This window comes from Muscardinus avellanarius (assembly GCF_963383645.1).
Source record: "Muscardinus avellanarius genome assembly, chromosome: X".
Lineage (NCBI taxonomy): Eukaryota > Metazoa > Chordata > Mammalia > Rodentia > Gliridae > Muscardinus > Muscardinus avellanarius.
The window spans coordinates 34,669,326-34,683,329 of NC_137792.1; the positions used below are offsets into that span (position 1 = coordinate 34,669,326).

At 46.9% G+C, this 14,004-nt stretch overlaps 1 protein-coding gene across 1 annotated transcript in view; it reads left to right on the forward strand.

Annotated features, from left to right (window-relative positions):
- Positions 1–237: 237 nt before the first annotated feature.
- Positions 238–14,004, forward strand: part of NYX (nyctalopin) — a gene marked incomplete at both ends in the record, with an annotated part of 32,936 nt that continues 19,169 nt past the window's right edge. Inside the window, 6 exons of the mRNA XM_080718855.1 lie at positions 238–360; positions 446–574; positions 1,987–1,997; positions 2,924–3,013; positions 3,542–3,671; positions 7,961–8,150. Coding sequence (XP_080574981.1) covers positions 238–360; positions 446–574; positions 1,987–1,997; positions 2,924–3,013; positions 3,542–3,671; positions 7,961–8,150 — 673 coding nt within the window. The remainder of the gene's footprint in view (positions 361–445; positions 575–1,986; positions 1,998–2,923; positions 3,014–3,541; positions 3,672–7,960; positions 8,151–14,004) is intronic.

Below are 14,004 nucleotides of genomic sequence, written 5' to 3' on the forward strand. Positions count from 1 at the left end.
CTCCTGTCTCAGCCTCCTAAGTACTGGGATTGCAGGTGTGCACCATGTCTCCCAAGTTTCCTTTAAAACAAAAAAGCCTGAGCACCCTAAAGCTTCTCTCACTCTCAGGATGGCCCACATTCTCCCTTGAATGTGCATTCCTGGCTTTACCCCAAGGTACCCTCTCCCTAGAGCTAGCCCACATTTCCCCCTAAACATGTATCTGTTTCCTTAAATAAGTCTCTGTGTCTTTGGCACATGCTGAAATTCTTTTCCGTCATCTATGCCAAGGACTCCATTTGTTCTGAGTCTTGTTCCCCCTTTCTGAGAACTCCTCACAATGTCGCAGAGAGCGCTTTGCAAGGCTCCCATCTAAGCAGGGTGAGTCCGCCCCTAAGATAAGGACTTCCTGTGGGACATCTTCCCCTACATCCCTACCTCATCCCCATTCCTGCTTCCTTCCTAGTGCAGGCTAGACCAGTTCAGATATATTTTGGTTTCAAGGTCCCAATGGAAGACAACAAAAATTTCTCAGGGCACAGTAGCCATTGTCGTGGGAAGGGAACTAACTCCAGGCTTCCTCGCATCAGTGGTGGTAGGCCAAGGCTGGCTCAGCCAGAACTGGGCAGGTTACCATGGCTACCTGAGACTGTTGTCCTAACATGGAGCAGAAGGCCCAGCCCTCTGCAGATTAGTCGGTCTGCTGGGACCAGGGGGATAGGGGCAGCTGAGTTGCTAGGCACCTGAGCCCATCTGGATCTAACACCCTCCACCACTGCCCAAATCAGGACTTGCCAAACCCCAAAGCCTTAGGAATCTTCCCTCACCCATCCTGTTTAAATGCAGATGTTCACTCCAGAGATCTGGCCGGGGGGAGGCCCCTGAGATTCTGCTTTCTTATCCAGCTCCCAGGTGCTTCTGGAGCAGCGGCTACAGCTGGTCTCTGGGCCACACTGAGAAAGGGCTTGTGTGTGTGGCACTTATGATTGAACCCAGGGTCATTCTATCTCTGAGCTACACCCCCAGCCCTATTTTATATTTGATTTTGAAACAAGGTCTTGCTAGGTTGAGTCTCACTATTTGCTGAGGCTGTCCTTGAACCTGCGATCATCCTATCTCAGCCTCTCAAGTACTGGGATGACAAGTATGTGCCACTGTACCCGACTCTATTTTATCTATTTATTTTTTGTGGTACTGAATATTGAACCCTGGGTATTCTTCCACTGGGCTGCACCACCAACCCTATTTACTTTTTTTTTTTTTTGTATTTTGAAACAGGGTATCATTAAATTCCTGCCCACTAGCCTCAAATTTGCAATCTTCCTGTCTCAGCCTCCCAAGTACTGGGATTACAGGTGTGCCCCACAATACCTGGCTAGTAACAAGGGATTTAACCCAGTCCTTGTGTTGTGCTCTACATTTTTAATTAAATATTTATTTATTTATTTATTTTTTTTTGCGGGTCTGGAGATGAAACCCAGGGGCATTCAACCTCCGAGCTACATCCTCTGCCCTATTTTTTATTCTTTATTTTGAAACCGGGTCTCACTGAGTTGCAGAGGGCCTAAGTAGCTGAGGCTGTCCGTGAACCATGATCCTCCGGTCTCAGCCTCCCGAATGCTGGGATTACAAACATATGCCACCACACCCAGCTCAGGTTTTGGTTTGAATTAATAATATAAATGTGTTGTGATGTGAATCAATATGGTGTAATTAATAACTTAAGAGTGTTTTTAGAGAGTGTGCTTTAATAGAGTTTTAGCCCAGCCCTGAATAATACTGACTCCGATTTACAGCCTGTCTCCATCTTAACTAAAGTTCTAAAAAGTCAGGCGCAGGGTGGGAATAGCTCGCAAAAAGGTTCCCAGGATAGAAAGGGAGTGGCAGCCCGCAACCCAGCTCAACCCCTGTATCCAGGCACAGACCCTCTCTCAAGCGATCTCTCAGGTGACCCTCTCTCAGGTGACCCTCTCTCATATGACCCTCTCTCATGTGACCCCCTCTCAGGTGACCCTCAGGTAATCCTCTCTCACCTGCCCCTGCTATCTTCAGGAACATCTGTGTGCTTTGTGTAGCTGCTTTAATTTTAATGTATAGACATGTAAAGGTTAAAGAATGTCAAGGCTGATGTAATAAGAATGACTTTGCAAAATAGTACATAAGAAATGCCACTGCTGGAATCGTGGCCCTTGCCGACAGAAGCGCTTGGATCCAGGTTCGAATCTTTAATATTAAAGTGTGACCGTTACGAACTTAATTGGCACTGGATAATTTGTCTCGCGTGGGTACACTGCAACACTGGTGGGGTTGAGAACCCTCAGCAAGATCCTGAACATGGCCCCTGGCCCTGCTGCCTTGGGCCATGGCTGTGAGCCTCAACACCAAAGCCCGGCCTCTATCCTTGCTGGAGTCAAAGCACCCCACCCTGGTCTGTTTTGGGACTGTCCTCTGTCCACCACTCCATGGAAAAGCAAGCAGCAGGCTGCACTTTGGGAAAACATCATTATTTTCCACTGCCCTGTCCCTGCTCCAGCCCTTCAAGTTATATAACTCGTCCTTGTTGAAAATGCTGATAATGCTGTTCGGGCGGCGGGAAGCCAATTTGTGGCCGCATATTGCTGGCGGCTGGGGTCAGGCCAGGGGACAGGGTCTGGGGAGGGTCTGAGGGGGGAAGGGGCCCAAGCAGATGGAGAGGGCACGAGGGCTGGGTGGCCAAGGCCTGGGGATAAAGCCGATTGGTGTGTCAGCAAAATCTGCCAGGGGCTCGGGCGACTGGAAAGGCAGACACGTTCTTTCAATCTCTGTTAATCCTCCTCTGATACAGAGGATTTTCCTGCCATTAAATCTGGAGAAAGAAAAAAATATATAAGCGCTCAAACCTGCGCCGCGACTGTTCCCTTCACCCCCTGTTCACTCCCTGCCCCAGCCTTTGCTTCTTTGTCAGGTCCGTTTCAGCATCTGTGGGAGATGGAGGTGCCTCTGGGGGAGCCCAGGGGCACCTTGGAGGCTCAGGACCAGGCAGACCCCCAGGAAGGTAAGCGGCAATCAGGGACTTCTCTTCTGTCCCTTTTCTTGCTGGGTTGTCAATGATACCATCTAAGTGACTGTCAGGGCCTTAGCCTGGTGAAGGGTTTCCAAATCTAAGCTGTCAATTTGGGGGAAGCTTCTGATTGTTGTCAATGGTTTCTCTTAACACCAGAGTTGTTATGGGGAGGAATAAACGTGAAGAGGAAGCTGGGCGTGGTGGCACACGCTTGTAATCCTAGTACCTGGGAGGCTGAGATAGAAGAGGATCACAGGTCCACAGCCGGCCTCGGCCACTTAATGAGTCCCTCTGCAACTTAGGGAGATCTTGTTTCAAAATAAAAAGAAAAAATAGGGCTGAGGGTGTAGCTTGGAGGCAGAATACCCCTGGGTTCAATCCCTAGGACCCAAACCACGTAAAAATAAAAAGTGGGAGGAGAACACAAAGGCTGGGCACTTTGGAGGAAGCTTGGAGGTGGGGAAGAGTTCTTAAGGGACCCCTCCCAGGCACCTGGCCACCTGTGCTTTCTCTCTCCAGGCAGAGATCCCACAGCTGGCTGGTCCTAAGGCACCAGGTGCATGAGGTGCTGGTCCTGAGTCACAAGGTGCTTGAGGCGCTGGTCCTAAGGCACCAGGTACATAAGAGATGCTGGTCCTGCTTCTGCATGGTGAGTGCTGCTGCAGTGGGAGCGCAGTCTTCCAGTGACAGCTGTATAGGGACACTCCTGATCAGATTTCACTGCAGGTGTGACTGTGGGGAGGAGATGGAGAGGGAGAGCAAACAGCAAGTGGTTGGGATCCCTCCCACTTGTTTGTTTAAAATCCAAACCCCTGAGCCAAATATATGAAGTAATCTTCTTGGTGATTTCCTTATTCTAATCTCAGATATGAATTTATTAGTATCATAACCCCAAACTACAGTGTTTTTCTTTCTTCCTTTTTTCTTTTGCGGTACTGGGGATGGAATCCAGGGGCATTCAACCTGTGAGCTACACCCCCAGCCCTATTTTTTTATTTTTATTTTTATTTTGAAACAGGGTTTCACTGAGTTGCTAAGGGCCTCACTAAGTAGCTCAGGCTGTCTGCGAACTGCAATCTTCCTGTCTCAGCTTCCCAAATGCTGGGATTACAAACCCGGTGTCTGTCTGTCTGTCTGTCTGTCTCTCTTTTTGTGGTACTAAAGATAGAACCCTGGGGCATTCTGCCTCTGAGTCAACAGTGGTTTCCTAGGCACATTATTCTAAGCTTATTTTTTTAGAAACAAAAATTTATTTAAAAAACTAACTTCCTGGCCAGGCGTGGTGGTGCACACTTGTAATCCCATCATTTAGGAGACTGAGATAGGAGGATCGGAGTTTGCAGACAGCCTCAGATACTTAGTGAGGCCCTTTACAACTCAGTGAGACCCTGTTTCAAAATAAAGAATAAAGCTGGGCATGGTGGCGCACACTTGTAATCCCAGCATTTGGGAGGCTGAGACAGGATCATGGTTTGCGAACAGCCTCAGCTACTTAGTGAGGTCCTTTGCAACTTGTACCAGTATTGGGAAGAGGCATCAAAATGTATTAATGTGACAGTATTGGAAAATTGCTTTGATAATTTCCAAAGTGTAAAATCTAGTCAGAGCTTAGGTGCTGTGCAGGCTCTCAGGCAGGGAGAGGGCTGCAGCGACTACAATGCAGAATGCCTCTTTTTCTTTGCCCTTCATTCTAATCATTAACCTATCTATAGTAAAAGCCTTAGAGTCAACTGAAGCCATTAGCTCTAAAATTACAATGGAGGCACCTGGTGCCTCTGTTTCCCTCCTCTCCTCTGGGATCCGGCTCGGGCATAGGAAAGGTAAACTTTGTGTGCGGCTTCAGAGCACCCTAGTTGATGAGCAACCAATACTGCCCAATACAATAGAGCCCAGGGCCAGGTAGATTCTTGACCCTTGCACTTAGGAAGTGCACTGTGGGGAGACAAAGAGGCACCACCTGGCTAAGGAATAAGTAACTAGCCCATTGCCCTGGTAACGCTGATGAGGAAGGTACCAATACAAAATCTATTTAAGGGTTGGGGTCCTCAAAAGGGGCCGGAGTTCCATTTTTGGGCTCTCCAGCATGCGGGTCAGCATGCTGCTTTTTCTTTCTCTTCTCTATTTCTTACTGCTCTATTTCCTAATTTTGTAATAAAGGTTTGTTAAAGCTTCACTGAGCTGCCTGTTTTAATTTTTCTATTCAACCAACCTTAGTTGAATAAGAAAAAGAACCCCCACCATTCAAACCGTAACACAACTCAGTGATACCTTGTTTCAAAATAAAGAATAAAAGATAGGGCTGGGGGTGTAGCTTGGAGGTAGAATGCTCCTGGGTTCTATCCCCAGTACCCACCCCCAATAACCATCTTCCTAAAGAAAAAATAAAAAATAAAAGATGTTGGAATTGTGGGACTATAGATGTTTAAAATTATTTTTCAAAGCTTTTTTGTCCTGTTATATGCATTTCTTTCTCTTTTTTGGGAGGGCATTGGGGATTGAACCCAGGGGCATTCTAACTCTGAGCAACACCTCCAGTCCTTTTTTCAATTGTTTATTTTGAAACAGGATCTTGCTAAATTGCTGAGGCTGGCCTCAATCCTCCTTTCTCAGCATCCCAAGTGCTGGGATTACAGATGTATACCACTGTGCCTGGCTGTTCTAAGTATTTTATATACTAAGAAAGGGCTGGGGCTGTAGCTATTGTAGAGTTTGTGCTTAGCATGCTTAAGGCTCTGGGTCCTATCCTCAGCATGGTAAAAACAAAACATTCATCACAAAATATTTTTCCTAGCTCTGCTCAAATCTGAGCTAGCCCAAGAAAAGAATTTAAGTTCTTCAGTAAGTGATTTGACACAGAGTCTGTTTTTCTGACTCTCAAGTGAATGTAATTATTTGAGGGTGTGATGATGATCTATACCTTCGCATGCGGTACTAATAGAGAACATTTTATCAGATCATTCTAAATGATAAAATTTTCTTATGTTTTTTTTTCCCCCCTGAGGTACTGGGGAAGGAACCCAGTGGCACTCTACCACTGTGCTACATCCCCAGCCCTTTAAAATTTTGAAACAGGGTCTAAGTTGCCCAGTCTGACCTCTGACTTGCAATCCTCCTGCCTTAGTTCCCCAAGTTGCTAGGATTTATAGACGTGTGTCACCACACCTGGCTGAATTTTCTTACCCTTCCCCACTTCAAAAAGTACAACTTGAGGCCGTACTGGGTGGCTCTCACGCTTGTTATTGAAATATATGGCGGGTCCCTTTCGCTCACAGATACACGCGGAGATCCATTATAGATTGTATGGATGCCTTTATTCGTGGGGAGTCGGCCGCCAGCCCCCGCGGGCAGCGGGGGCTGGTGGGGGAGAGTGCGTCTCTCTGTCTCTATCGGGCTCCTCTCTTCTCTCTCTAATTTTAGAGGCATGGTCCCCTCTCGGAATCACAGAGCCCCGCCTCATAGCTTCCGGCCCCGCCCCCTGCGGGGCAGGGGCTGCTGGAACCTTTCAGTTATCCCAGCATTAGGGAGGCTGGGACAGGAGGTTCATGGTTCCTGGACAGCCTCAGCTATTTAGTGATGCCCTCTGCAACTCAGTGAGACTCTGTTTCAAAATAAAGAATAAAAAATAGAGCCGGGGGTGTCGTTCAGAAGTGGAACCTCCCCCCTGGGTTTCATCTCTAATACCACAAAAAAGTTTTAAAAAGGCCGGGCGTGGTGGCGCACGCTTGTAATCCCCGCGATTGGGAGGCAGAGACAGGAGGATCGCGCAGGTTCGAAGCCAGCCACGCGTGCTGGCTTATGAGACCCTGTTTCCAAATAAAAAATGTAAAAATAGGTCTGGGAGTGTAGCCCGGAGATAGAAGGGCTTCCAGGAACCCCAGTACCACCAAAAAAAAAAAAAAAAAAAAAGTTTAACAAAAGTAGAACTTGCTCTATTCAAACAAGTGATATACAATATGCTTCCAGTATGCTCAATACTATGCGAAATATAACCGCATGGTCTTTTTCCTTGAGAAAGTTAACATTCCTTTATGGAAGATCCAATAAATAAATGAGAAGAAAATTGGAAAAAGGCATAGAGAACATTATGATAAATAGGACAGGACTTCCTACCTCGAGGAGCCTCCACAGGCCAGAGGGTGACATTTATATTATTACCAACAGTGGCTTCTTGCCGTTTCTCTTACCTAGAAAAGATAACAAGTTTGATTAAGTCTTGGGGACAGAATGTTTGCTTCCAAGAGCCAGCCTCATCATTTCAGTGCACACTGAAAGCTCTGCCGTTCCTCAGAGACTGCAGAAGGGACTCAGAGCCTGCATGCTGCAAACACAGAAGCTGTCCCTGCTGCAGAAACCTGAAAGACATCCAGACTGCTTGTGACAAATTTGCTAACAATAGATGCACTTAAAATGAATGACCGTCTGCACACCCCCTGGAGCTGTCATGTAAAACACATTCTAGCAGCATAGAGAAGATCTCTCTGGTGACAAGTTACAAGCAAGAGGGACAACATGTTCCCGGGAAGCAGGCAGAGATGGAGCTCTGCCTCCTTGGTTGGGAAAAAAAAAAAAAAGATCGAATGAGCCTTGAAAAACAAGACTTTGGGGGATCAGAAGTGACACATAATCAGGCATGGTGGCTTTCACCTGTAATCCCAGTCCTTGGGAGGCTTGAGGCAGGAGGATCACAGGTTTGAGGTCAGTCTCAGCAACTTAGTGAAACCCTCAGCAACCTAGTCAGACCCTGATTCAAAATAAAAATAAATAAGTAAAAAGGGCTGGGAGTGTAGTGTGGAGGTAGAATAAACCTGGGTTCGATCCCTAATATTCAAAAGAAGAAAGGAAGAAAAAAAAAGAGAGAGGGAGGGAAGAGAAAAAGTGACTCACAGCAAAGGAAATTTCGGGCTAAACCAGAACAAAAGCTTCTCCTTGTTGGGACAGGCAGGCCTCCTAGAGGTGCCTGAGGGCCTCTTCCCTCAGATGGCTAAGTGTAAACACCTCCACCTGCACCTGTGTCAGCCCAGCCGGAGTCTTCCTGTTGTTCACGCCATAACATGCAAATTCCTTCCCTTGCTCTCCAGGGTCCCTCACAGCTGGTTTGACCTGTACCGAGTGTTTAAAGAGAGTCAGCGTTTGTGCATCTTGCTGTGTTAAAGGATAGTAGGTGCTTAATAATGGTTGGGGGTTGAACAGGAAGCCTCTGGGATTAGATGTTAGGTTTAAGTCCCCACGGGTGCAGGGGGCGGGGCTGGAAGCCAGGAGGCAGGAAGGACCCATCTCCTTACCCCGCAGAACTCTGTGATTCCCACGGAGACCACTCCCCTCAATTTAAGGAAGACGCTGCTATCTCAGAGAGTCAGACTTCTGCACTCGTGGAAGGCTCTCCCACCCACCCCCTTCCCCGCACCCTGCGACAGGGGGGTGGAGGAGGGAGCTGCCTGGGAGAAGTGCGCTGGACTAATAAAGGCTATGGCATCTGTATCGTCGGTTTCATGTATCTGTGTGCGCAGAGGGACTAGATGCTGATCATACATTAGAGCCTTTACTCAGTAACAATAGGTTTACTTCCAAGAGGATGGGAATTGCAATGTGTGTGTGTGTGTGTGTGTGTGTGTGTGTGTGTGTGTGTGTGTTACTGAGGATGGAACTCAGGGGCATTCTACCTCCCAGCTACACCCTCAGAACTATTTTTTATTCTTTATTTTGAAACAGGGTCTCACTAAGATGTGGAGGGCCTCACTAAGTAGCTGAGGTTGGCTGTGAACCCTGGATCCTCCTGTCTCAGCCTCCCAAGTACTGGGATTATAAACCTGTGCCATCACGCCTGGCTCAGCAATTTTTTTTTTTTTGCCTAACTGGGGATGAAACTCAGGGGTGCTTAACCACTGAATGACATCCCTAGCTTTTCTCCCACCACCCTGTCCCATTTTATTTTTTAAGTTTTGAGACAGGGCCATGTTAAATTGCCTCGGTTGGCCTCAAATTTGTGATCCTCCTGCCTTGGCCTCTGGAGTTGCTGGGATTACAGCCACTGCACTTGGCTAGAGAGTTGCATTTTTTTTAAAGGCTAGGCTAGGGATGTAGCTTAGTGGTAGAACATTTGCCTGGTATGTGCTAGTCCCTGGGTTCAAGCACTGGTATGGGGTGTGAGGGGGAATTAAAATATTTAGTTGGCTCTGTTGATGCAGACCTGTAATCCCAGCTACTTGGGGGGCTGAGGTAGGAGGATCACAGCTTTGAGGCAAGACACTACCTCAAAATAAAAATAAAAATAAAAAGGGCTAACTAAATGGTATAGTGCTTGCTCGGCATGTGCAAGGCCCTGGATTCAATCTCTAGTAACACACTCACACACCCAGACACATAGACACACACACACACACACACACACACACACACACACAAATCACATTGGGCTGGGAAGTGTAGTTCAAAGGTCTAGATTTATAATACCCTGACTTCAATCCCTAGCACCACAAAACAAAACAAATCTATGGTTCAGAAAGCAGATCAGTGGTTGCCTGGAGCCAAGGCTGATATTAAAGTGACCTGAAAGCAGGGCATAGTGGCATATACCTGTAATCTTGATACTTGGGAGGCTGAGATAGGAGGATCACAGGGGTGAGGTAGCGATTTAGTGAGACCCTGTTTCAAAACAAAAATGGGCTGGGGTGTAGCTTGGAGGTAGAATGGACCTGAAGGTCAATTCCTTGTAACAAAAGCAAAAGAAACAACAACCAAAAGGACATGAGGAAATATTCTGGAAATGAGATTACAAATGTTCTAAATCTTGATTGGGATGGTGAATATATACATATTCGTTTGTTGAACTGTACACAAAAATGGGTACATTTTATTACAAGTTATACTTTGATAAATTTGATTTAAAAGAATAAATGAGGGCTATAGGGAGAGAAAGACTCCTCAAAGTGGAATAAACTCCTCACTGTGGAGAGTCAGGTACTGTGGTCTACTGAACAATAAGTGTGTGAGATTAACCCAATGTCATTGCACAAGCCCATAGTTCCTTCTGTTTGCTTCTGAATATTATTCCCTTTTATGGATATACTGGTTATCTATTCCCCCATTGTTGGACATTTATGTTGCTTCCAGTTAGGGGTATGTCTTATTCTGTTTTGTGTTGCTATAACAAAATACCTGAGGTTGGATACTTTATAAAAAAAAGAGGTTTAGCTGAGTGTGGTGGTATACTCCTGTAATCCCAGTACATGGGAGGCTGAGACAGGAGGATTGTAAGTTCAAGGATAGTCTCAGCAACTCAACGAGACTCTCAGCCACCTAGCGAGACCGTTTCAAAATAAAACTAAAAGGGCTACACTGTAGCTTGGAGGTAGAATGCTGCTGGTTTAATCCACAGAACCAAAAAGAAAAAAGGAAAAGAGGTTTATTTGGCTTACAGTTCTGGGGGGGTTCAAAAGCATGGCACCAAACATCTGCCCAGCTTTGGTGAATGCCTTGTGGTAGGAGCCTTGTGAGAGGAAGAGACTGCATGGTGGGTCAGGAAGCAAGGAGTGAGGGAAGGTGCCAGACTCATATCAACCTGCTCTTGTAGGATTTCCTGACAGACTGAGAACTACATGAATCCCTTCCAAGGATGGGACCCTCAGTGACCTAATTACCATCTACTGGGTAGTCTTAGTCTGTTTTCTGTTGCCATAACAAAATACCTTCTGGGTGTGATGGTGCACGCTTGTAATCCCCGCGCTCGGGAGGCTGAGACAGGAGGATCGCACGGGTTCGAAGCCAGCCTCAGCTACTTAGTGAGGCTTTCAGCAACTTAGTGAGACCCTGTTTCCAAATAAGGAAAAATAGGGCCAGGAGTGTAGTTCAGAGGTAGAAAGCCCCTGGTTCCATCCCCAGTACCACACACACACACACACACAAAATATCCGAGGTTGAGTACTTTATAAAGAAAAGAACCAAAGAGGCCTTACCACCTCTTTGGAGATACACTCTAATAAACAGGCCGTGGCAGAGCAGTTACCAGTCCCTAGGCCTGGAGGTCTTCGCCTTGTACCCTCTTTCTCAGATGGGACAGATCTTCACCCTTGAGTTCCATCCACAAGGCCTTGGAGGCCCTTAGCAGACCACCTCTTCAGAGAGCTATCTCTATCCTTCAGGACCCAGCCAGCAAAGCTCTCCCTGAAAGTAATCCATCTTACTTTCTTCTCATCAAAAATGACACCTAAAAGCAGGGCGTGGCAGCACACACCTGTAATACCAATACATGGGAGGCTGAGACAGGAGGACCACCGGTTTGAAGTCAGCCTTAGCAACTTAGTAAGAACTTGTTTCAAACAAAACAAAACAAAACAACAAAATATGGCTGGAGGGGTAGCTTGGGAGTAGAATGCCCTTCCCCAGCACCACACCCCTCACCCCCCCCCCCCACACACACGGATACACACCACACACATACTAATACGTGCATGGTGTGTAAAACAAGTAGTTGTGGGGTCAGGTGAGGCGAGAGGCCAGGGAATGGCCTCCTCTGCTGCACTTCTGTTTCCCTGAGCCAGTAGTGTTTTGAAAAATCCACCACTGGGCCTTGGCCTGAGGAGCAATTGGGGTAGCATTTGCCAGGAGTGGGAAGGGAATGATTTTTTAGTGCCAAAGTGGCTGAATAGATTTTGCTGAAACCAGAAAATTGATCATATTTTCCCATGCTATTTTGGTTGCATGAGGCACAAGTTCTTTTAAGACAAGGAGAATAAAGCAGCATTCCGAACTTGGTCTGTGGTTGGAAATTCCATGTTGAACTGCTTGCCTTGCAAACCTCGAGGGGGAAAAACACACGCTTGCAAAGCCCAGGGCCTCCGGAGAGAAACTCCTCAGCTGGTCTGCATTAAGACGTCATTCTGTTGGGCATGTGGGGTACGGCCACTGCTGCTTCCCCGCAGTGGAACTGGGGGATGTGGGGGGACTGGCCTGTGCACCCCACCGGGACACATAAGCTTCGATGAACTTCTGGTATTTGCCCGGATTCAGGGACATTTTTGTAACATTTTTGTAATAAAATGGGGGTAAATGTCGCATAGGATTTACCATAAGCATTTTTTTTTGTGGGTCTGGGGATGGAACCCAGGGGCTGCTGCCCTATATTTTATTGTTTTGCAACTGGGTCTCACTGAGTTGCCGAGTGCCTAAGTAGCTGAGGCTGTCGGGGAACCGTGATCCTCTGGTCTCAGCCTCCCGGATGCTGGGATTACGAGCGTGCGCCTCCATGCCCGGTTTACCACAAGCATTTTTGAAGTGTACGATTCAGTGACACTTGTCTCATCCCCCATGTTGTGCAACTGTCACCTCTATCTTGTTCCAAGACATTTCTCATTTTCTCCAAAGATAAACCTTGAGCTTACTGTCAAGCGGTCGCTGCTGGTTCATCCCCCTCCTCAGCCCCTGGCCAGCACTGATCTGCTCTCTGTCTTTATGGATTGGCTCATTCTGAACATTGCCTATAAAGGGAATCATACAATTAGCTTATTTTACTCAGCATAATATTTTTTGTGTGGTACTAGGGATCAAACCCGGGGGAGGGGGTCTACCTCTGGAACAGAGCCCAGAGGAATTCTACCTGGAAGTCACCCCTTCCCTCCAGTCCTTTTTAATTTTTATTTGGAAACAGGTTCTCACTAAGCTGCTAAGGAGCTCACTAACTTGCCAAGGCTGGTCTTGAACCTGTGCTCCTCCTGGCTCACCCTCCCAAGTACTGGGATTACAGGCATGTACCACCTCACCTGGCTTCAATCCCATTTTTATAACATTGATTCCCTTGCTTTTTTCTTTCTTTGTTTTTACTTTGGTTGCATTTTGACTTTTGACTTTGGAATCAACTGTAAAACATTAAAAATACCAATGACTGGTCCCTGTTTTGAAGATCCTGATGTAATTGGCCTGGGCGGTGTGTGTGTGTGTGTGTGTGTGTGTGTGTGTGTGTGTGTGTTAATGGGGATAGAACCCAGGGGCATTCTATTTCCAAGCTGCACCCTCAGCCCTATTTTTATTCTTTACTTTGAAACAGGGTCTCATTAAGTTGCAAAGGACCTCACTAAATAGCCGAGGCTGTCCGCGAACTGCGATCCTCCTGTCTCAGCCTCCTCAGTGCTGGGATTACAAGCGTGTGCCACCATGCCCAGCCTGGGCAGTGTATTTTAAAAGCTCCCCATCAGATTATAATGCGCAGCCCTGGGAGCACACCATCCTAGACCCTTCTTGCAGTCTCCCAGTAGCAATAACTTTAGTGTTCTGACATCCAGTATGTTCATCAGCTTTCCATCATTGTGATAAAACACCGGAGACAACTTATAAAGCCGGGCGTGATGGCGCACGCTTGTAATCCCCGCGCTTGGGAGGCAGAGACAGGAGGATCGCGCAGGTTCGAAGCCAGCCGCGCGCACTGGCTTAGGAGACCCTGTTTCCAAATAAAAAAGTATAAAAAATAGGTCTGGGAGTGTAGCCCGGAGGTAGAAGGGCTTCCAGGAACCCCAGTACCACCAAAAAAAAAAAAAAAAAAAACAAATAATTTATAAAGAGGAAACGTTTTGAGAGCTGGATGTAGTGGCACCTGTCTGTAATCCCAGTACGTGGGAGGCTGAGACAAGGAAGATTGAAGATTTGAGGCTAGCCTCAATAATTTAGTGAGGCCCTCGGCAACTTAATGAGACCTTGTTTCCACATAAAAATAAAATATGGTTGGTGATGTAGCTTGGAGGTATAATAATTCTAGTTTCAATTCCTAGAGCCACAAAAATTAAGCACACACACACACACACACACACAAACACACACACGAGGTAAAGTTTCTTTTGTCTCACAGTTTTAGAGGTTTTGGGTCATGACTGGTTGGCTCTATACTTTTGGGCCTGCCTATGGTGAGGCAGAGGTGGTATCCAGAAAGCAGAGAGAGAGAAGAAGGGGCAGGGGTCCCCATATCCCCTTCAAGGGCACACCCCTAAAGACTCAAC